At 39.6% G+C, this 23447-nt stretch overlaps 1 protein-coding gene across 6 annotated transcripts in view; it reads right to left on the bottom strand.

Annotated features, from left to right (window-relative positions):
- ANKRD44 (ankyrin repeat domain 44) overlaps positions 1-23447 on the bottom strand; it is a 323392-nt gene that overhangs the window by 75533 nt on the left and 224412 nt on the right. For all 6 annotated transcript variants that reach the window (XM_028121815.2, XM_088021608.1, XM_088021607.1 and 3 more), the window contains one exon: positions 19767-19878. In XM_028121815.2, coding sequence (XP_027977616.1) covers positions 19767-19878 — 112 coding nt within the window. The remainder of the gene's footprint in view (positions 1-19766; positions 19879-23447) is intronic.

The following is a 23447-nucleotide window of genomic DNA, read 5'->3' as shown; positions in this document are numbered from 1 at the left end:
AAAAATGGCTCCCCAAAATGTCCACGTTCTAGTTCCCAGAATCTGTGAACATATTATCTTATATGGCAAAAGAGAATTTACAGATGTGACCTTAAGATGGGAGTATTGTGGATTATCTGGGTAGACCTAATCTAATCACAGGAGTCATAAAAGTGGAGAACCTTTCCCAGCTGTAGTCACAGACACATGTGACAATGGAAGAAGTGTCAGAGAGATGCAACATTTCTGGCTTTGAAAACAGAGGAAGAGGAGGAAAAAAAAAACACAAGGAATTAGGGCAGCCCATAGAGGTTAAAAAGAAAAGGAAATAGATTCTTCTCTAGAGCTTCCAGAAAGTAATGTGTGCTATCCACATCTTCATTTCAGTGCAATGAGACCTGTGTTGGACTTCTAACCTACAGAACTGCAAAGTAATAAATTTGTGTATGTTTTAAGGCACCAAATTTGGGGTAATTTGTTACAGCAGCAACAGAACACACATACATACACTTGTGGTTCTAATTTGCATTTCCTTAATGGCTAATACAGTTGAGCAATTTTTCGTGTTTATTGGATATCCTTTTTTATGAAGTGCCTGTTCAGATTTTTTGTCCATTTTTCTATTGGTTGCTTATCTTTTTCTTATTGGTTGTTAAGGTTTCTTTATATATTCTGTAAGAGTTATTTATATATTCTGCTCATTCATATGAATGTATTGCATGCTGAAGCTTGCCTTTATACTCTCTTAATGGTGTCTTTTAATGAAGAAAAATTTTAATGTTAATATATTTTTATCTACCTTTGCTCCAGCATCATACTGTTTTCATTACATTAGCTTTTATAATAGATTTTGATATCTGAAAGTGTAAGACCCCAGGTTTTTCTTTTTTGAGATTGCCTTATATAGTCTTTGCCCTTTGCATTTCCACACAAAATTTTAAATCAGCTTTTCAATTTACACACATATACAAAGCCCTACAGGGATTTTGATGAGTTGAAGAGAGTTATCTTTATAGTACTGAGTCTTTTAATTAGTAGAGAAAATATGTTTTTCTGTTTATTGAAGCAGAATTCATTTTTCTCCATAATATATTATAGCTTTACAGTATGGGTACTTAATATTTTTTGCTATTGAAAATTATAATTTTTTGTAAGTGGTATCTTTTTAAAATTTCATTTTCTATTTGTTGTTAGTGGGATATAGAAAAAGAACTGATTTTTTTTCTAAAATATTAACCTTGTATAGGGTATGAGTAAGGGTATTTATTAGGTAGCCTCTCATTTTTCTCAAAAATGTTTTGCAGTTTTTTAAAATAATTTTCTTTTAAAAGATTTTATTTATTTGAGAGAGAAAGAGAGAAAGAGAGCGAGAGAGAGAACACAAGCTTCAGGGAGAGGGAGAAGCAGGCTTACCGTGGAGCAGGGAGCCCGATGCGGGGCTCGATCCCAGGACTCTGAGATCATGACCTAAGCTGAAGGCAGATGCCTAACCAACTGAGCCACCCAGGAACCCCTGTTTTGCAGTTTTTAAGGAAAGAGCGTTTTATATAATATTTTAGATGTAAATAGGAACGAAAGTATCTTTTGTAAATGGTGTATTTTAAAATTTTTATTATTTGTTTTTATTAGTGATATATAGAAGTACAATTGCTTTCTGTGTGTTGACCTTATACTCTTACCAATCTGTCTCGAATTTTGTATATGGTGTGAGATAGAAGAAAAAATTCATTCCTCCCTATATGTATATTCAATTAACCTACCAGCTATCTTAATGTCTGTAGCATAATTATACCAGCAAAGTGCTTTTGCCATGTGAGGTAACATATTCACAGGTTCCAGAAATTAGGGTGTGAACATCGTTAGAGGGCCATTTGTCTACTATACTTTTATTTCTTTTTCTTCCCTTATTGCACCAACTAGGAGTTCCAGTACAATGCTGAACAGAAGGGGAGATAGCAGGTATATTTGTCTTGCTCTCACTGTAAGGAAAAAAGCTTTCAATATTTCACGATTAAGAATGATGTTTGCCATAGATATTTTGCAGATAGTCTGTATCAGATTAATGGAGTTGTTGTCTCATCCTAGTGTGCTAGGATTTTTTTTTTTTAATTACAAATGGGCATTAAGCTTTACCAAATACTTTTACTCTACTGACTGAGATGTTTATCTGATGTTTTTCTCCTTTTTCAGTTAATGTGGTAAATTACTCTGATTAATTTTCTAATGTTAAAATATTTTGCATTCCTAGAATACTCCCCTTCAGTTGTGGTTTATTATCTTTTTTAGTATATTGTTACACTTAATTTGCCAATATTTTGTTTAGAATCATCAGTACTTTTGGATGGAAGCTTTCAGTCTAAAAACTCTTTTTTGTTCTATCTTGAATGTAAGAACTGTAGATAATCCTGAAATAAGAGTAAATCCTTTTCTTCAAGCATTTTATAATCTTCTGAAACTTGTCCACATTGGTCCAACCGCATAACACTTCTTTTTGCTCCTGTCTAAAATTTTTTGTGATTTCTTTATCTAAATGAAATGAAACATGTCTGGGGGCTGGGGTAAGAAAAAGAATCTTATAGGAACCACATATTTCCAACAGAGCAGTCCATTCATTTATTTTCAGCATTTTTGCCAGCTGGCAATATATGCTGAGTCCTTCAAGATGAACTGGGTCCGCTTTAGAGAGTGCCTATCTGCTACATTATATGTGCTTAATAAATATGCAGTGACATTAACAATGACACCACCAGGTGGTGCCACCGTGGGTAATAGTCTGCTTTTTCATTCCAATAGCAAAGAATGTTTTCTTTCGAAGTACTATCGGGAAAAATCTCTTGGGGTTGCATACTAACGATTATCTACTCCTTCATCCCACCCCTGACACTGCAGGTCCCCAAAGTCACCAAATATTTAACTCAGTCTGGGCTCAAAGTGAGCAGAGAAAAGCACTGGAGTTGAATTGGGGAACTCAAACAGGTGTTCTCTCTACATTTAGCCTGTGAGTCTTCTTAGCATTTTTCAGCATTGAATTGTTATTGCTGTGTGTTCTGCAAATGAAAGCCTTTTAAACAGAGAAAAGATACCATACAAGATGAAAAGAAATAGAGAATAATTTTAATGAAGGTCAGAAGCCCAGGTTTGATGTCAGTTGGGTTTAATTTTTTTTTTTTAACCTCCCAGGACAACATTAGTTCATGGATACAATGTGAATGATATCTGCAAAGGCTTTGATTATAAAAGAGTTTTCATATAAATCTAGGGCCTAACCACCATTGTAAGTGGGCATCTAAGACAAAAAGGTGGCAGGTCTCCTAGATTTCATACTATGTAAAATGTATTCAGTCCCCTGTCCATTACCCACAGGCCTATCAACAAAAGTATTCAAGTGAGAGCTAATTCAGTTGAAGTTCTGCACTGCAAAACACTTGATTGCATTAAGTGACAGACATATTGAAATGGTGACAAGTAGTCACCCTTGTAAAACATTCAGGGTCATGGGTATTATATTTACTCAATTCTACTTGCTGAGCATATACAGTTCTTTGTGTATTACCAGGAAAAACAATAATACTGGCCTCATGTTTCCATAGTGACTTCTGAAAGCAATTTTTAAATTTAAGAGTTAACCTCTTTTAATCAACTATCATTTCCATCTAGATGATACTCCCAGGTTACCCTGACTTGTATTTTCCTGTTAATTTACTTTATGCCTCAGTGCGAGTGAAATCTGTTTGCCTAGGGCAAGAGAGGTTGTATTTAGGGGGTAGGTAGGTTGGAGAGGAATGTAGAAGCTGAGGGACATGGTAATCATATGGTAATATGATTAAAAATTGCAGAAAAAGATTTGAATACAAAAATTATTAGTTTTTTAATAATTAAAAAAATTGTGCAATAGAAAAGGTATTCTGCATCAGAAAGGCATGTTGCTTACCTCAAAGCTGTACAAACCAATGTCATGTCCCTTTGTACACCATTTTTTTGTTAAATTACAGTATAAATTTCCCACTGTAAGCATCAATGAACATTTTAGTGATTCTAGTCCAATCAATCAAATATACAGCTTTAAAGGAAATTTCTAATGATTCAATTAAATCTAATCTCGGTGGGATTCTGAAACACTAGCTAACCACCACAGACTACTTCTAGCTTATGAACATTTAAAGAATTAGCACAGAGTCAAGTGAGTGGGTAAAGAAAGCTGTTATTATTTTAAGCAAAATTAAAACAGATGGGAGAGACTGACACACATGTATTCAGATATGTGCCTGCCTCGCATTTAATCTTTTATGAATGGCTGATCCCAGATGGTGGTGGGATTCAGGAGCACAATCTGAGATCCAGCATCCATTTTCCTACTCCAATGTATATATGAGTTATATTTTTTCTATCCAGTGGGTAATACAAATACCATCAAAAGGAAAGAAACCTTTTGAAAGCAGGTTCTCTGATATTTTGAAAGTGAGGTGTTGATCAGTCTATCAAAGCAACTCTAAACATCTACCCGCATTCTCCATCATTCAATTCATTTCAGGTTTGGTCTCCTATTCCCAATCACACACATGGTGGGGGGCTGAAAGAAGAAAACTACGAGACAAACACAGCAAACACACTCTGCTGACAAGTGTCAGTGAATCTCTCATTAGCCACTGAACCCAGAAGGGGATGTGCCTTCCTCTGAACTCCCACAGCAAATCCCCTGTGCCTCTTCTGGACCACAATATTTTATCTCGGGTAAGGATAAGAATAACAGAAATACGGAATTCTAACAGAGCAATGATAGTACTTTGTCACATTTTTCCATGCAGATTCCCATTACTGGATACTAAACTCCCGGATACAGCAGCTTCTTCATCTTTTAGGTTTGGCACACAGTGCAGTGCCTGCCAGATCGGAGGAAGCGTTTAAGATATATTAAGCAAAGATACAGTAATAGCTGCTACTTATACCCATCATATGCCAGGCACTGTGCTAGACACTTTACTTACATTATTCCATTTAATCCTCAGAGCAACCTAATCCCTATTTGACAGATGAGGCAAGATATGAAGACGCATAGAAATGAAGGAAGATGCTTAAAGACTTTGCAGGTAGGTAACAGCAGAGCTGGCATTCCCACCCAGGCCTGTGTGACATGGAAGCCCTTGAACTTTCAACTCTACCAATGGCCCGTCCTCTGGCCCAGCCCCCATAGGCTCGGGCCATGAGTTGTAGGGGGGGAGATTGAAAGAAATGATCAGCCGCACTGATTGGGCGAGTGCTTGAGTGCAGACTCCATGCATTGGGCACAGCGCTGGCAGCCTCTCTGCCCCAACACTGGCAGACGGTGGTGGGGGCAGTGTCTTTCGTGGACATCTGGGTCTCAATGGCTTTTTGGAAGCTAACGGCAAGTACCACCATAGCAGGCATGAACAGGAGGGAAGGAAAATAGTGGATGTCCTGTATGTAGTAGCCAAGAGAAGTGCACTGAGCTCACGGGAAACATGTCGAAGGCTTTTCAGAATGAATTGGAGCCAAAGCTTGGATAGAATGGGAGGAGCTAGGACCAGAGAAATAATTTGGGGATGATTATTTTAATTCTATTATTAACATATGGGGAGCTAGGAAATGTGAGTGAGGTTTTGAGCCAATATTTATATAGTATATATTTTAATAGTATATATTTTACCTCCCATATTCCCATACCCCCACAGATTACAATCTCCTTGAAAATAATATCCACAGCCCAATATATAGGTATGTCAGCTGTGGTTCTTAGCACATTGCCCCATAATTTACTCTGTATCTCCCGAAAGCAACCATCCTAAAGGTAGCTAATGTAAGAAAAGTCACACCTTGGAAGTTGTCCCAGTGGACTGCCAGATCGCTTTTCCTGGAATCTAGGAAAAAATAGCACTGGTGGTAAGGGCTTCTCTAACTCCCGGACAGGTTACAGAGAGTATTCTGATTGACAAGGCCCTGGGTCTGCAGTACAGGAGAATACATGAGGTCACCAGAGTTTGGGCTCATTGACTTCTACTCAATTCCTTGATTTTAATTTTAAACTCAGGAAGAAGACCACTGATCTTTATTCAGTTTGTAAAAACTGGATCCCTATTTGGAAGGGAACATAGCTATAGCAAATGACATGAATCCCTTGGACTTTTCACTGTAAAATAATAACGTTCTTGCTTATCAGTCTCATATGACTGATAAGGAGGACTAATAGCATTTATGAACTTGTAAAAGTTGATGTGTTGACCCTGATCTCCAACCTCACCAACTGTTAGGACTATTATAAAGCCTTAAAAAGACCAGCATGCAGGAAATACTAATTATGTATCACCTTTACTATAATATTTCTTACACTTACACATATTTTTAAAGAGAGAATGATACCAAAAACATGTTACTTGTCCAAAATGATTGCTTTGGATTATTTCTCTATACAGTTTGTCTCACATCAATGTGAGGAACTGGAGATGCAAAGAAGATTGCTATTAACTAAAAAACCTTTATGGAATAAAAAATATAATTTTTGTGTAAAATAATCATGTGTTTGGAAAACTTACAAATTTGGGGGGCACTGGGTGGCTCAGTCAGTTAAGCCTTTGGCTCAGGACACGATCCTGGGGTCCTGGGATTGAGCCCCGCATCGGGGCTCCCTGCTCAGCAGGAAGTCTGCTTCTCCCTCTCCCTCTCTCTCACTCACTTTCTCTCTCTCTCAAATAAATAAATAAAATCTTAAAAAAAAAAAAAGCTACAAATTTTCCCTAGAAAAAAATTCTAAGTTGTGACTGTATTAAATTGCCTTCCCAGTCACCAAGTGAATTTTATTGTTTAGTATTAACAAAACTACTTCCCAAGTGCTGAATGGCACAGAGTTTAAATCCAGTGATGTTACCACTTAGCTTATAAGTAACTGCTCATACAAGAAAATAAATCTCAGTTATTGCTCAGCGATTTGGTTTTTCCAAACATCCCTTTCAGCTGCTACAGATGGCTGAGCCCCTACACCCTCCTCTGGAATCTTAGAAAGGTTCTTTGTTCTTTGTGACTATCGTAACCTTATGACCTGAAGGCACAGGGGTTTGTCAGCTCTTGTCCTGACTACACAATGCTCAGGCTTCTACATTTTCTGTTCCTGAGTGAGGATCAACACGAGAAGTGATTATTATAGGGACCTGATCTAGACTTCACAAATGACAAGTCTTTGGCAGCTGCTAAGCTAAGGCGTCTTTGGTGAAACAATCTTGCTGGGGAAGTCACTCCTCCCCCTGTCCCCCCAAACCCCCCAGGCTGGAAGGGGTCATCCCGGGCAGCTGTCCCTAAAAGGAGAGTGAGGCCAGGCTGACGGCAGCTGTTACAAAGATACCTAACAGAGATTCCAGGAGGAAGGCTGGGTCCAAGTAAGAGTGCTTTTATGAAAATACATGGTAAGGTCCTGGGGCCAGCACTGCAGTGGGATGTACTTGAGAGCTATAGCTGGGGGTCATTTTACTTCTCAGTAGGTGGGTCATGCTATAAGGTAGCTCTGCTCTCCTGACAGAAGGAAGGGCACCCTTGCAGTGAAGACAAGGCTTTCCAAAGATGACATAGACATAACTGTTATTAGTACCGTCCAAGGTTCTCCCGCTTTCCTTTGACAAAACCTAAGACTGTGTGCACATCTCAGTGATGTCCTCGTTGGATGTCATGTCTTGGTCGATGTGGAATTTAGGTGTTCTGAGACAGCTTTATCTATCTTTCAGAGTGTGGAATTTGCCAGTCTTCCAGACAGTACCACATAATGGTTAAAAGCTTGAAACTGAGAGTCAGATAAACATTATGGTTTGAGTCCTGTTCTACATCACACCAGCTGTATGACCCAGGGCAAGTTATTCAATTTCTTTGTACTTTAGGGTATGCACAATGTGAAATATAGATAAAAATGGGGGTTCCTTCACAGTGTTGTTGTGAGAATTAAATGAGAAAATGCAGGCACAGGGCCTAGGCCAACATGCTTGCAATAAATGTTCATTATTATGAATTTACTAAAAATAGAGCTGTTAAATTTCTCCTCCATGAGAAGGCTTTTTTTTTTTTTTAAGAGAGGGAGGGAGGAGAGAGAGAGAGAAAGAGGTGGGAAGAGGGGCAGAGGGAGAGAGATAATCTTAGGCAGACTCTAGGCCCAGCACAGAGCCTGACACAGGGCTCAATGTGATGACCCTGAGATCATGACCTGAACCAAAATCAAGAGTCGGATGCTTAACTGACTGAGCCACCCAGGCACCCTGAAGGGCTCTGAAAGAAGTAGGGTTTGGTTTTGTTTGAGGGATTGGTTCTTTCAAGGAATGAAGCTCTGATGACTTTTTATCATTGTTTGTTCCATGAACTCTGGTGCCACAAAGTTCAGAGTGTCTCTCATTTTTCAGATCTTCCTTGATTTCTTCCATCAGCATTTAGTACTTTTCAGCGGACGAGTCCCATATTTCATTTTTTTGGCATTTGTAAATGCTATTATATCTTTAATTTGATGTCATGTGTTCATTCCTCCTATATAACAATGCAACTGATTTTTGTTATGCTTATTTTGTATCCTGTGACCTTGCTATACTATGAGTTCTAGGAGTTTTTTTCTTGATTCCTTGGGATTTCCTATGTAGACAATCATGTTATCCGCAAATAGGGAGTTTTACTTTTCCCCTTCTGATCTTTATGCCTTTTATTTCCTTTTCTTGCTTCTTTTTGATCTGGCTAGCACTTTCAGCACCATGCTGAATAAGAGTGGTGAAAGCAGACATCCTTGCCTTGTTCCCAGGTTTAGGGGGAAAGCACTCAGTCTTTTACCATTAAGTACAATGTTAGCTATTCTTTATGAAGTTGTTAGATGCTTTTTATCAAATTGAGAAACCTCTCCTCTATTTCTATTTTTCTGAGAGTTTTTTAAAAAAATCTATTCAAGATGTTGAATCTATTCAAGGTGTTCTTTTGTCATAATTTCCCATGTTGTTTGACATAATCATGTGATTTTTTTCTTTTTTTTGTGATTTTCCTTCTTTAGCCTATTAATATGGTGAATTACATTGATTTTCAATTATCAAAATAGGCTTTCCCTATGATGATCCCACTTGGTTATGATATATAATTCTTTGTATATGTTACTGAATTCTATTTTTTAATATTTTATGGATTTTTGCATCTATATTCATGAGAGGTATTGGTTTATATTTCTCTGTCTTTGTTTGGTTTTGGTGTCAGGGTATTAGCTTCATAAATGAACTGTATGGTGTTCCCTTCTCTTCCATTTTTGCAAAAAACATTTTGCAGAATTGGTATTAATTCTTTAAATGTTAGATAGAATTCGCCAGTGAAATCAGGACCTGGATACTTCTTTTGGGAGAGTTTTAAAATCCAATTTTCTTTCTTTTTTTTTTTAAGATTTTTAAATTTATTTGTCAAAGAGAGAGAAAGCACCACAAGCAGGGGGAGTGGCAGGCAGAGGGAGAAGCAGGCTCGATGTGGTTCTCAATCCCAAGACCCTGGGCTCATGACCCAAGCCGAAGGCAGATGCTTAATGATTGAGCCACCCAGGTGTCCCTAAAATCCAATATTCTAAGTAGTTATAGGGCTATTCAAATGATCCACGTTATATTGGGTAAACTGTGGTAATTTGTGTTTTATGATTAATTGATCCATCTTACCTAAGTTGTCAAATTTATGTGTGCAGAGCTATTCACAATATTCCTTTATTATCCTTCTGATGTCTGAAAGGTCTCTAGTAACATCCCATTTCACTCCGGATACTGGGAATTTGTGCCTTCTCTCATGCATGCTCTCTCTCTATCTTTTTCTCTCTCTCTTTGGGTCAGTCTCAGTAGAGGTTTGTCAATTTATTAATATTTTCAGAAGAACCAGATTTTTAAAAATTGATTTTCTCCATTATTTTTCTGTTTTCAATTTTATTTATTTCTGCTCCCATCTCTATTATTCCCTGTTTCTGCTTATTTGGGCTTTATTTTGTTCTTCTTTTTCTAGACTGAGGCATGGAAACTTAGATTGACCTGAGACTTTTCCTCTTTTCTACTGTAAGCATTTAGAGCTATAAATTTTCATCTGTGCTAATTTAACTGTATCCCCAAATTTTGATTTGTTGCATTTTTCTTTTCATTCAGTTCAATGTATTTTTTTGGAATTCCCTTGAGATGATTTTCTTTGACCATGGATTATTTAGAAGTCTGTTATCTGATTACCAAGCATTGGCAATTTTTCCTGGTATGTTTCTGTTACCGATTTCTAGCTTTATTCCATTGTGGTAGGAGAACATAACTCTATATGATTTAAATTTGTTTACATTTGCTGAGGTTTGTTCAATGGTTCAGGATATTTTGAATGTTCCATGGGCACTTAAAAAATATTCATTCTGTTTTTATTGGGTAGAGTGTTGTATAAATGTCAGTTAGATCATCCTGGTTGATAGTATTATTGAGCTTTTCTATATGATTGATGATTTTCTGTCTAGTTGTTCTATCAATTATTGAGACAGAAGTGCTAGAGTCTCTATAATTGTGAATTTCTCTTTTCAGTTCAATTGGTTTTGGTTTCACATAAATCACAGTTCTGTTGTTTGGTGCATATACATTTAGGACACTCTCCTTCAATGGGTTCCAATCTTTACTGGGCTGCCTTCCCAGCATCTTCTCCTTGGGCTCCAGCCAAATTATACTACCCTCCTGCCCCATTCAGGCCTGCCCAATGGGTTTTTAACTGAATAGGAAGGAAGGAAAGAAAGAAGGAAGGAAAAAAGGAGGGAGGGAAGAAAGGCCAGATTAAATTTTTTTAGGATTTTAAAATATATTCTCTTTAAGAAATCTTCCTTTCTCCTACATCATTGAGCCTTAGAAGCTCCCATACCAAGAGCAATATTTCCCCTTCTTTGAGGCCCCTAGTGCTCACTATCCACCTGGAAGAAATTACAGAAAATGTGTGTATGTGTGTGTGGGGGGGGTGAGTGTATGTAATTTTAATTTGGTGGATGTCTTCTTATCAGTTTGATACATTAGTATAGGTTTTCAGATCTTGAGAAACAAAAAAATGGAGGGGATATTGCAATAAAACGAGTTGGTGCTGGGAAGTAATCAAATCTAAAGAAAACGCCAAACCACAGAAAAGTAAATTTTCATTTCTTCTCTCACCTGTGTCTCTTCTATAAAATACCTTCCTAACAGGATAGTCACCATAATAGTATAAACTAGCATTTAAGTTTTATCACTAAGTCAGGCTTAATCATTCATAGGTGTATTTCATTTGTTCAACAATTTTGGGTACCTGACAAGTGCCTGGCATTACTAGAACCTCTGTCTTAAATCCACATATAAGTAAAGGATAATAGTTTATTCTTCCTTCGAGCTTGGCATTAGCCTTTCCTAAAACAATGATTCTAAGTGTGTGAGTTTGTATTGAACCGATGAGTCATGGGGTATAATCGCACACTAACTTTATTCTGCTTTTCCCAATACCGGGTCTAATCTCCTTTAGGAGGCTACTTCTTTTCCTGCCACCTCAGATAAAATCTCCAGCTAATAATAAAAAGTTCTCTGGGCACTTGTAGTTACAAGTATAACTTCTTATCAGTAGGTAGTACATCTGCTCCAGCACAGTAATCACAAACTCTGAATGCTGTTTAATGTTGAAGCCTCTCTCTGCCTCCCAAACGCCTGCAGTGGGGAAGGAAGGAGACAAGGCTGACTTCTCTGTCCCCAGCCTAGGGCTTCCTCCTTTCTCCTCATTGTCTGCCTCTGCCTCTTCCAGGCCTGGGAGAGACAGGGGAAGACAAGACACAGAAGGGGACATGGACAATGGTCTCACTGACACCCTTCTGGCAGTGACCTTCTCTATCTGGGATGCTTAGGTAGGTTCTGAGCAACCCCCCCCCCCAACACTGGGACCTCTCACCTACAGTTCCGTCTCCCTATGTGAATGCACCTCTCTGCTAGTAGCTCACATTCTCTCCCCGCTCCACAACCCCCCTCCTGGCCCCGCCCCAAGCATCCTGGATCTCCTCACTCTTGAATAGGACCCAGGAGAAGTCCAGGCCAGCTCTGGCCCTTGGTTCACATTTGGACATTGGGAAATGTATACTTTTGACCCATCACTGGTGGGGATGGAGTATTTCTCAAACACAGACCTCTTTTTATTTAATTTTTGGCACGCAAGCTCTGGTCAGAGCTATATAGTCTTTAGATTAATTGTATGCCAGTTTACCTGGCCCCTAAATTGCATGGGACACATATGAGGTAGCCAAAAAATCTCCTTGGAGCTTCTGTCACTGCGCTTGGGGTCAGGAGAAATCATCCTTATAACCTGCTATGGCGGGAGGGGAGCGGTAGTGGGATTTATAGCAGAGCTGTGCCCAAAGACATTTGCCCTCAGATGTCCAAGTTCTTAAATGGGTAAGGGGGCCGTGGGTTGAAATGTTAGTATTCCACTTTGAAACATGAAGGCATTGGCCCCCACTGTCCTGGGCTGTCAACAAATGTGAAACTGAAATTGTTTATTTTAATACGCCCCGCTGAATGATTCCTTCATCAGTTGCCAAATTCATTCACAGGAAAGACAAAAAAAAAAAAAAAAAAAAAAAAAAAAAAAACTTGCGGCTATAAGAAATAAATGAAAACACTTTGTCATAAAATACTGTCTATTCCACTCTTCTGAACATAGATTCATGTCACACGCTGATTTAAATTTTGTGGCTTGTATTTATATTCCTAGCCTAGCAGGCTGCCAGTGGAATGAAAAGATCTGTGCCCACCCCTCTACTCCCTTCCTTAATGAGAGTTCCCCGTAAGATTTTATGTTTCTTTTCAACTAAATTAGAAGAAAAAATAAGACGAGCATTGTTAAGATTTCGTCTGCCCATTGAAAGTCTGCCTGCTGGGAGGTCATATACACCTCCAGGTCCATCTCTGAGAAGCACCTCTGGGGACAGAAAAAAAAGTCATCACTGGAGTTCAAATCTGCTGGTTTTTCATCTTCTCATATTCAGATAACTGCTTAGAAACTGCTACTCTTTTTAACTCTTCTTCTATACCCTTCTTTCTTAGTCTTGAGAAGCTTAATTAGACCTTGCCAATGTTAAGTATTCTACAGAGCCACATGATAATGGTTTTCTAAGGTCCTGTGATAAACACAAGAAACAACTCAAAACACTGAGTAGTTTATTTGAAAGCAGCATAATTTCAGTGTTCAGTTGCCCAGATATAGTTATCTCCAGAGAATCCTAGAAACTCCTAGGATAGACAGGCAGGGGCATCTGTCACCCCTATGGACTCTCACAGTTGAGTTCAAGTTAGTTCATAACAGAGAAAGGAGGAGAAGGTCCCAGGGAAGCAGCCAAATTCCAAGTAATTTGGCATGGTATAATCTCGGACTGAACTTAATCACAGGCCTAGAGTTTTCAAACAATCTTTCTAAATTTCTGCAGGCAATTTACGTAACTATATTGGCACATACATTTTTCCATTTCAATAACAAAGCCACAAAGATCTTTATGTTCACAGACAAATCTTTCATATTGTAAGAGAAAAAGAGCACGCCAGTATAAACTCACAAATTCCAAATAGGGGCATGATTCTGTAATTTTCCCCTTCAGAGCCAGTAAGAATGCATTCCAGATAGAGGAAAGGGGAGACATAGGGCTCTCCTTCGCCAACTCCCTTCCTCCACTCAGACATAAGTTTAATTCAGACATGAGATGCTTTATTAGTCAAGTCTCTTCCATTCTGCTTTGATATTTTGAGCCCAATTGAATATGACTTATCACAGCTCTCAGCATATAGTTGTGGGGAAATTTTTGCTTGCCCCCACAGTACATACGTTTTTTATCACAACCAGCTGAGAACACTGGCCTAAGTAGGCAGGCTTGGCAGAATCCTGGACCTTGGCTATTCTATCATGGCTAAGAAGTTCATACTACTTTCTGGAAGTTGTTTGCTCATGGAAGGAATTCAGTATAAATTTATATAAGGAAGTAGAGTGAAAACAACTAAAATAATTTCTGTTCCTTTTTGATTATAGCAAAATAGACTGAACACAAAGCATGGTTTATAAATTCTAAGCTTATGATCACAGACAGGAGCCACAGACCATGAATGCCAAGTAAACCCATACCAAGTTAAATGTCAGAGTCAAATAAAATCTGCATCAAAATTAATGATACGTATTTAATGATATGCATAATCACAGTAATTGCTCAACTGGATGGGAAGAGAGGCAAAAGACAAAGTTTAGCAGCCTTACAAATCAGCTGGCTCTGAAGGCCACCTATCCTCCTCAATTCCACACCAACTCCCAAAGGACAAAGGCCCTGGTGTTGCAGGGAAGGCTCAGGGGCTACAAATACTCACTTACTCTATTCCTTCCACAGGCCGGAAACAGGCTAGGGAATGTGACATAAAGAAATGACTCCCTGCATAACTCCTGCTTGGAGGCTCCAGGAAGCCATTCAGAGCTACTAGAAACAGGTCTTTCACTGGTATAATTCCAGCAGAGTCAGGACCAGTCTGTTAAAAGGATGATCCCCCAGGAGGACAGGGGTGTTTGTGTGGTAAGATGAGGGAGCAGACTGGCATGGCAGTGGTGAGTCTGAGAAATGCACCTCCTAATGCATACCGGTTAATTAGTTTGCTTTCCGAAAGCCTAGCACCCGAAGAATGGGAGTTTTAAGGAATATGAGGGTATGGTGGTACGGGAAAGAGAGAAAGGGAGTATAAGTTAGAAAAGGTGTTCCCCAAAAACCCAACTTCTTGTATCAAGAACAAGCCCTATTCTCCTCACAAGAAAAAAAACCACTTCCTTTTCTTTTTTTTCTTAAGATTTTATTTATTTATTTGAGGGGGGGTTAGGGGCAGAAGGAGAGAGAGAGGGAGAGAGAGAATCCCAAGCAGATTCCATGCTGAGTGTGGAGCATGACACAGGGCTCAGTCTCATGAACCTGAGATCACAGCTTGAGCCGAAATAAAGAGTTGGATGCTTAACTGACTGAGCCACCTAGGCGCCCCTCTTTTTCTTTTCTAATTTTTTTTTTGTGTGTGTCCACATGAGGTAATGGATGTTCACTAAACTTACTATGGTAATCATTTAACAATATATGTAAGTCAAGTCATGATGCTGTACACCTTTTCTTCAAGGTTTTTTTTTAAAAGATTTCTTTATTTTGGAGAGAGAAAGAGTGTGAGAGGGGGGAGGGTCAGAGGGAGAGGGAGAGAGAGAATCTCTAGTAGACTCCCTGCTGAGAATGGAGTCTGATGCAGGGCTCCATCTCAAGACCCGAGATCATGACCTGAGTGGAAATCAAGAGTTGGACGCTCAACTGACTGAGCCACCCAGGTGCCTCCGTTATGCTGTACAGCTTAACTTTGTATGTTGTATGTCAAGTATATTTCAATATAACTGAAAGAAAAAAAATAATTAAATGGCATTTCTGGCATGTGATAAACATGTAGTAAATGCCATTATGGGTGGTCTCCGCCACTCCCAAATCTATTCGCAGTTCTGTGAGCCAGCAGTCAGGCTAAGATGGCTGCAGTGGTCTGGCTCTACGGTGCTAGTCCTAGGGGGGAGCCCAGGATTCTCTTTTGTTTGAATGGGAGGGGGCAGGACAAAAATGTTGATATCTCTGCTTAGCTGAACCACACCCAAGAGGAATCTTAGGATGTATTCCAAAATGGACATATACAGAACTTTCCGTCCAACCACAATCATTCAGGGTAATGAGAAGTATTTTCATCCCATCTGTGTTATAAACCCACTCAGGTCCTTTCCTGAGAGCAAACGATGACATTTCTACCAATTTATATTGATAATCTGGCTTTTTCAACTGACACTACAAATTAAGATCAATGGATACCTCCCCTACCTACTTTCAAATGTCTTAAAATTGCCAAGAATAATCATCTCTTTGTCAATCACACAGGGCAAGCTTTGATACAATCAAAGAGGTAATTTCATTATCAGATAGAACTTCGAAAACCTTCTTGTGGACAGAAAACCTTTTCATTGGATAACAGAAATAATGGCCCTGAAATGGCTTTCCTGAACAATGAAAATAATACACAATATATTACTTACAGAGAAAGACAATGTTACAGGATAATCATTCTCAGAGTTACTTATGCTATGGGATTAAAGATAACTCCTCAAAGCACTTTAAAACAGTAAAGTTATTAAGATTATAATAACTGTGTAATAAACATTCATATGTCCAATTATGACATGCGGTTTTCACAGAGAAAACCAATTAAAGACAGCTGTGTCTTAAGTACATTTTGGAATGCAGGCTCATAATGAGCCGTAACAATAGTAAGCCTTCACACTGCCACTGATTCCTAAACATACACACATGCACACACATACTTTGTGAGGAGACTTTCTTATGTGGGACCTAAACACAGAGTCCTATCTGGTGATAGGTCGGTATCAACTTCCACAGCAATGCTGGTGTTAGAAGGCAGAAGGGATATTGTCTTCTACCTTAACCAGTTCCTACCAAGCTTTTGCTCCATGCTGAATAGACTTGGGGGGGCGGGGGTGGAGCTTTGCCCTGCCCTGGAAGACAGCATGGTGGGGTAAACATTTCTTGTTTTTTAAATCAGGAATCCCAATTTATGAGCCTGCTTCTTCCACTGACCAGAGCTGTATCTTTGGTACAAACCAGTTACTGCCCTGTGGTTTGGTTTGCTCCTCTACAAGATAAGGGACTGCCCCTTGCCTACATGTGGTTCTCCATGGAAGTCCATCTTACAGAAGGCTATGGAATCACTGGCTTTCTACATCTTCCTATGGAACTGGGTGGTTTTGAAATATGTCTACAAATTCTTTGACACCCTTCCCTTTGAAAGATGGAGTCTACTTTTCCGCTCTGGAGTGACGCTGTGGGACCTTCAAGGTTAGATCATTAAGAGCGATACTGTCTCTCTCTCACTCATTCTCCTTCTGGCTCTCTACCACTCTGTCCTGGAGATGCTTTTGGATCCCTGAGCCACCATGTAAGATATCCAACTACACTGAAACCACCATGCTGAAGAAAACCAGATAAAGAAGCCCCATAGAAGCTATTTAAATCTTACAACCCAGGGGCGCCTGAGTGGCTGTCATTAAGCATCTGTCGTCGGCTCAGGTCATGATCCCAGGGTCCTGGGATCGAGCCCCACATCGGGCTCCCTGCTCTGTGGGAAGCCTGCTGCTCCCTCTCCCACTCCCCCTGCTTGCGTTCCCTCTCTCGCTTTCTCTCTCTCTCTGTCAAGTAAATAAATAAATAAAATCTTTAAAAAAATAATAAAATAAATCTTACAACCCAGGTAACTGACATATGAGTAGAGAAGACTTTGAGATTATGCCAGCCCCAAACATTGACTGTAATCTCAGAGGATACCTTTATCGGAACCACTAAGTTCAGCCCTTCCTGAATTCCTGATCCACAGAAACAGTAAGAGATATTAAATAATGACTGTTGTCTTGAGCCACTAATTGTTGGGGTGATTTGTTACAGAGTCACAGTAACTGGAAGAGGAACTCTGATGGAATCAAAATGAGAGGGAAAAAAAAAGCCACCCCAAGGTCAAACAAGGAAATCTTCAGCATTCACAAGAAGCTCAGGAAAAAAGACTTAGAAGTCTTCAAGAATGATGAAGGTAGGTACAATTCACTAATAAATGCCACACACAGCAACACTAGAATCATCAGCTCTTTATTTCCAATCACCTCTTCATTTTCAAATATCTGTGAACGTTTTTCCACATTCACGGTTAAGAGAAATATAGTAAGAATGACGCTAAGTGGGGGCGCCTGGGTGGCTCAGTTGGTTAGGGTATCCAACTCTTGGTTTCAACTCAGGTCATGGTCTTGAGGTTGTGGAATTGAGCCCCTTGTTGGACCCTGTGCTCAGCGGGTAGTCTGTTTGAAGATTCTCTCCCTCTGCCCCTCTCCCCACTTGCATGATGCTTAGGAGATGATAAACAGTAGCCTGCAAGCAGGATTTAACCACAAACCCATGTTTTTTCTTCCTGACCTACTCAGTGTTTTCAAAATAGGAAATTTCACATAAAAAGTCTAGATTTCTAGTTTCTCTTGAAGCACTGGACTTCAGTCCTGACTATGAATTACCACCTGATCTCCATCACTGGAGCTGACAAGCTGTCTCCCCCTTTAGACGTAGCATGTCCTATTTGCCACAACCCTCCCACTCCGCATTGCTCTAGACCTGGGCTCACTTCACTTGTTCACTTTACATTTCCGTCCCCATGGTCGGTGAAGTTCATGTCTGGTGACCTACACCAATAGAAGGGCTTCTGACCTCAAACTTCCAGATGATTTTTGGTAACTACAGGTTTGAAATTTTTGGTAGTTTGGAAATTCCAATAAATTCTGCTGTTCTATCGCTCAGCATCAGGTAAATACAAATCAAAACCTCAATGAGATACCACCTCACACCAGTCAGAATGGCTAAAATTAACAAGTCAGGAAACGACAGATGTTGGCAGGGATGCAGAGAAAGGGGAACCCTCCTACACTGTTGGTGGGAATGCAAGCTGGTGCAACCCCTCTGGAAAACAGTATGGAGGTTCCTCAAAAAGTTGAAAATAAGAGCTACTCTATGACCCAGCAATTGCACTACTGGGTATTTACCCCAAAGATACAAATGTAGGGATCCGAAGGGGCACACGCACCCCAATGTTTACAGCAGCAGTGTCCACAATAGCCAAACTGTGGAAAGAGCCAAGATGTCCATCGACAGATGAATGGATAAAGAAGATGTGGTGTATATATACACAATGGAATATTATGCAGCCATCAAAAAACCCAAAATCTTGCCATTTGCTATGACGTGGATGGAACTAGAGGATATTGTGCTAAGTGAAATAAGTCAATCAGAGAAAGACAAGTATCATATGATCTCACCGATATGAGGAATTTGAGAAACAAGACAGAGGATCATAGGGGAAGGGAGGAGAAAAATGAAACAAGGTGAAACCAGAGAGGGAGACAAACCATAAAAGACTCTAAATCTCAGGAAACAAACTGAGGGTTGCTGGAGCGGAGGGGGGTGGGAGGGATGGGGTGGCTGGGTGATGGACACTGGGGAGGGTACGTGCTATGCTGAGCGCTATGAATTGTGTAAGACTGAGGAATCACAGACCTGTACCCCTGAAACAAATAATACATTATATGTTTAAAAAAAAAAAAAGAAGATAGTAGGAGGGGAAAAATGAAGGGGGGGAATCAGAGGGGGAGACAAACCATGAGAGACGATGGACTCTGAGAAACAAACTGAGGGTTCTAGAGGGGAGGGGGGTGGGGGGAGGGATGGGTTAGCCTGGTGATGGGTATTAAAGAGGGCACGTACTGCATGGAGCCCTGGGTGTTATATGCAAACAATGAATCATGGAACACTACATCAGGGTGATCAGTGTGACTTCGGAAAAATATACTGATCTTATTTGATACATCCGAATTATCTTTAAAGTACAAACTGTCCATACAGCAGTCAAACATTCCTAGTCCAAGTTAATATGGAAACGAAGCAACTGCCAGTCAGCTGTGAGATTAGGATGGACAGAAATGGAACAAGGTCTACATATTGTGAAGTAAAACAACTTAATTACTTACCACAGAGTATCTTCAAGGCCATTTCTGGTGAGGACTTAATTAGGCAATGAGAGCATTTGTGAGAGATTAAGACCAGCATTTGCAGGGGTGGGTGGGTGGGCGGGTGGGGTGTGTGTGTGTGTGTGTGTGTGTGTGTGTGTTAGAGAAAATAAGACAGAACAACTCACCAATTCCAGACATTGTCTGTGGCCATAGGCAGCAGCATAATGTACGCTGTTGTAGCCTTCCTTGTCCCGGATACATGGATTTGCATCATTTTGAAGCAGAAACTCTAGACATCTGTAAGTATAAAAATGAGGTGTTATTTTAGAAAACACCTCTAGACTAAAAGCAATAACTAATGTAAATATTTTCCTATTATGAATGTTCCACAAAGCACTTTGTGAGTTTAAGTGTTTCTTTAAAAATCCTACGGCAATAAGGCTTTATGTACTGGAAGTTTTACATGCGTGTGTGTTTCCATCTTTATTTCAGCTTAAAAGAGCCATTCTAGAATTCAGGAAAGGTTTTAGGAACAAGAGGGTGGTTAGGTTTATTGGGGGGGGGGAAGAAATTATCCATGACTATCCCCTCCTCACTGAGTTGTTTTAATGTTATGATCAATATTGCATATTTATCCACACACGGGTTCATGTCTGGACTCTGTTCTGTTACAATAATCCATTTGTCTCTTCTTGCATTGACAACAGAATGTTTTGGGGTTTTTTTTTAATAGTTGATGTACAATGTTATATTAGTTTCAGGTGTTCAACACAGTGATTTCACAATTCTATGCATGATGCGATCCTCACCACTGTAAGTGTGGTCACCTTCTGGCACCACACAATGTTATTACAATATTATTGACAGTATTCCCTGTGCTGTACTTTTCATCTCCATGACTTATGTATCTTATAGCTGGAAATGTGGACGCCTAATGCCCTTCACCAATTTCGCCCATCCCTCCACCACTTCCCCCCCAACCTCCAGCAACCACCAGTTTGTTCTCTGTACTTACGAGTCTCAGTCTGGTTTTGTTCGCTCCTTTTCTTTGTTTTTTAGATTCCACATATAAGTGAAACCTTATGATAGTTATCTTTCTCTGTCTGACCTATTTCACTTAGTATAAAAAAGAATAATTAAGTTTTTTTCCTTTTTCCCTTATTTTTTGGGGGTTTCCTTTTTTTATTTTAAGTTCAATTAATTAACAGTATAGTGTATTATTAGTTTCAGAGGTAGAGTTCAGTGATTCATCGTGTATTACTAGTTTCAGAGGTAGAGTTCAGTGATTCATCTTGTTACGTTAGTCACCATACAGTACTTCAATATTTTTTGACGTAGTGTTCCATGATTCATTATTTGCGTATAACACCCAGTGCACAGAACCTGTCTGTCATCAAGATTACTGAATAGGGGCACCTGAATAGGTGGCTCAGCAGGTTAAGCAGAGTTAAGCTTCTGCCTTTGGCTCAGGTCATGATCCCAGGGTCCTGGGATCGAGCCCCACATCGGGCTCCCTGCTCGGCGGGAAGCCTGCTTCTCCCTCTCCTCCCTGCTTGTGCTCTCTGTCACTATCTCTGTCTCTGTCTCTCAAATATATAAATAAAATCTTAAAAAAAAAGATTACTGAATAGTGAGTTTTACAGCTCCACATTCAAAAAATGAAATCTCAAATTTAACAAAGAAGTGGTCAGTCCACTGTAACAAGAGGGGGGCTGTACTTTTAGCCTTGCTATTGGAGACTCTACTATCAATCAAAAGGTTGGAAAATGAAAGCTAGAAAGAATAAGAAAATAACAACAAGAAAAGAACTTAAGAATAGCCCAAACAATAAAAAGATTAAAGGAATGGGCAAATATTTAAAACATATAAAGTATTAATTCCATAACCACATTTGAACATAGAGGCTTAAACTGCATCATTATGTATAGATTAGAATAAAATAATAAATAATAAGCTTAGAAAGCCTTTTCTGACAGAGTTGTAATTTTTCTGGAAAAGCTACCATCTTTACAGTAGGTTGGAGGAAGGAGCTCCACATTTGCTGAAATGCCTCCAACTCCAGGACATGAGTGTCTAGGGATGTATGGAGTTCTGTTCCAGGCCTGTTACAAGTGGTACAACCCTGCTGGCCAAAGAGGGAATAACTAGGCAGGAGCACCACTCCATAATTTTAGTTTTCTATCTGTGGCAGTGGGACAAACATGTCCTTTGTAAGGTCAAGCAGATTCAATTTCATACTCAAATCAAAATTCTCAAATACTCAAATCATATTTAAAATATACAATAGATGTGTGTACGTTAAATAAGATCTTCCAAGAGGAAGTTTCTATAGTTTAGTCAAACACTTTATTTTTGGTTTTGTTTTTATTTGTTTTTTATTTAAGTTTTTAATTCCAGTTAGTTAACATACAGTGTAATATTAGTTTCAGGTGTACAATACAGTGATTCAACACTTCCATGTACCATCCTGTGACTCAAACACTTTAAAATGACATTCACCTATCTTTTGGCATAAGGCAAAAGGAGGAAATAAATCACACATAAACACAGTTAAAACACATTTTAATTTCTAGAAAAACTGATGAAAGACATTAATTTTTTAAACCAAATATCTACATGTCGCATAATTTATCCATAAAATGCTCCATAATAAATCAAACTAATATTGGAGTTCTGATATCATGCAGTCTTCTGTAACTTGCACCTTAAAAGTCTTTTTTTTTTTTTTTTTTGGTAGTTAAATAAATGCCCATGGACAGGATCCCAGGTCTGACTCATTTTAAGCAGAATTTGGCTCATGAAATAAAATCGTTCAATAGGAATAGCATTCTAGTGGACACACAATCCCCAGCTCCTGAAAGAACTACGTTCTAAAAATCAGTTGGCAAATTTAATACGTAATTTGGAAAACACTTGGACTTGCTTCCAAAGAGTTATTTACCCCAGGATAGAGCTGAGCTATACTACCAACAGCACTCTTAGAAAAAAACAACAGTACTACAGAATTTGAATATTCTCCAGATTGTTTTTTTTTAACTTTTTTTTTTTTAAGATTTTATTTATTTGACAGAGAGACACAGCGAGAGAGGGAACACAAGCAGGGGGAGTGGGAGAGGGAGAAGCAGGCCTCCTGCTGAGCAGGGAGCCCGATGTGGGGCTCGATCCCAGGACCCTGGGATCATGACCCCAGCCGAAGGCATACGCTTAATGCCTGAGCCACTCAGGTGCCCCTCCAGATTGTTTCTAAGAGGAAATAAATTCCAGTTTTAACTGGGGATGCTTGTCTTTTCTCCTAAGAGGCCATGGCTAGCAATTTTGGAACCTAAGCTGCAAAATCAAGACATGCACTTTAAATCAGGAATGCATTTGGATGAGAGGTGCAGCCTCTCTGCATGAAAGTGCGCTCAGGTACTTTCGCCTGCTTGTCCTTCTTCCTTCTGCCTCAGCTGTTAAGAGGGCTGCTCTGGCACAGGACAAGCTGACATTTCGCTGGAGAAAGGGGCATTTGCTGAGGTGCGTTAAGATTCTATAGCCTTTGAATATCATTAAGTTTGGAATATCAGGGCAAAACTGTGGTCATTCTGCTTTACCGTGTGTCCTGTCTCCAGCCCAGTGACAGCCAAAGTTACATCCCACAGTCTGTATCAGAGCCACACTCTCTAACTCCCCCCTCCCCCGATGGTCTAGACATGGGAGGAGAGCCCAGTGGGCAGCGGGAAGACCCTAGAGGGGACACAAGCCTTCAGGTCACAGAGAAATTGGTTCCTCTGACAGCTGGAGAAGAGAATAAACACGCTAAGAACTCTGTGTGTGCAGACTCCTAGAGCACTCCACTCCCTAGGTCTCACAGAGCAGGACACAGAGTG

Source organism: Eumetopias jubatus, unplaced genomic scaffold (genome assembly GCF_037043125.1).
Source record: "Eumetopias jubatus isolate StellerSeaLion01/CBP00866 unplaced genomic scaffold, mEumJub1_p1.0 scaffold_3, whole genome shotgun sequence".
Lineage (NCBI taxonomy): Eukaryota > Metazoa > Chordata > Mammalia > Carnivora > Otariidae > Eumetopias > Eumetopias jubatus.
Note: the sequence above shows the minus strand (reverse complement) of the source record. Positions and strands in the feature narration are given on the sequence as shown.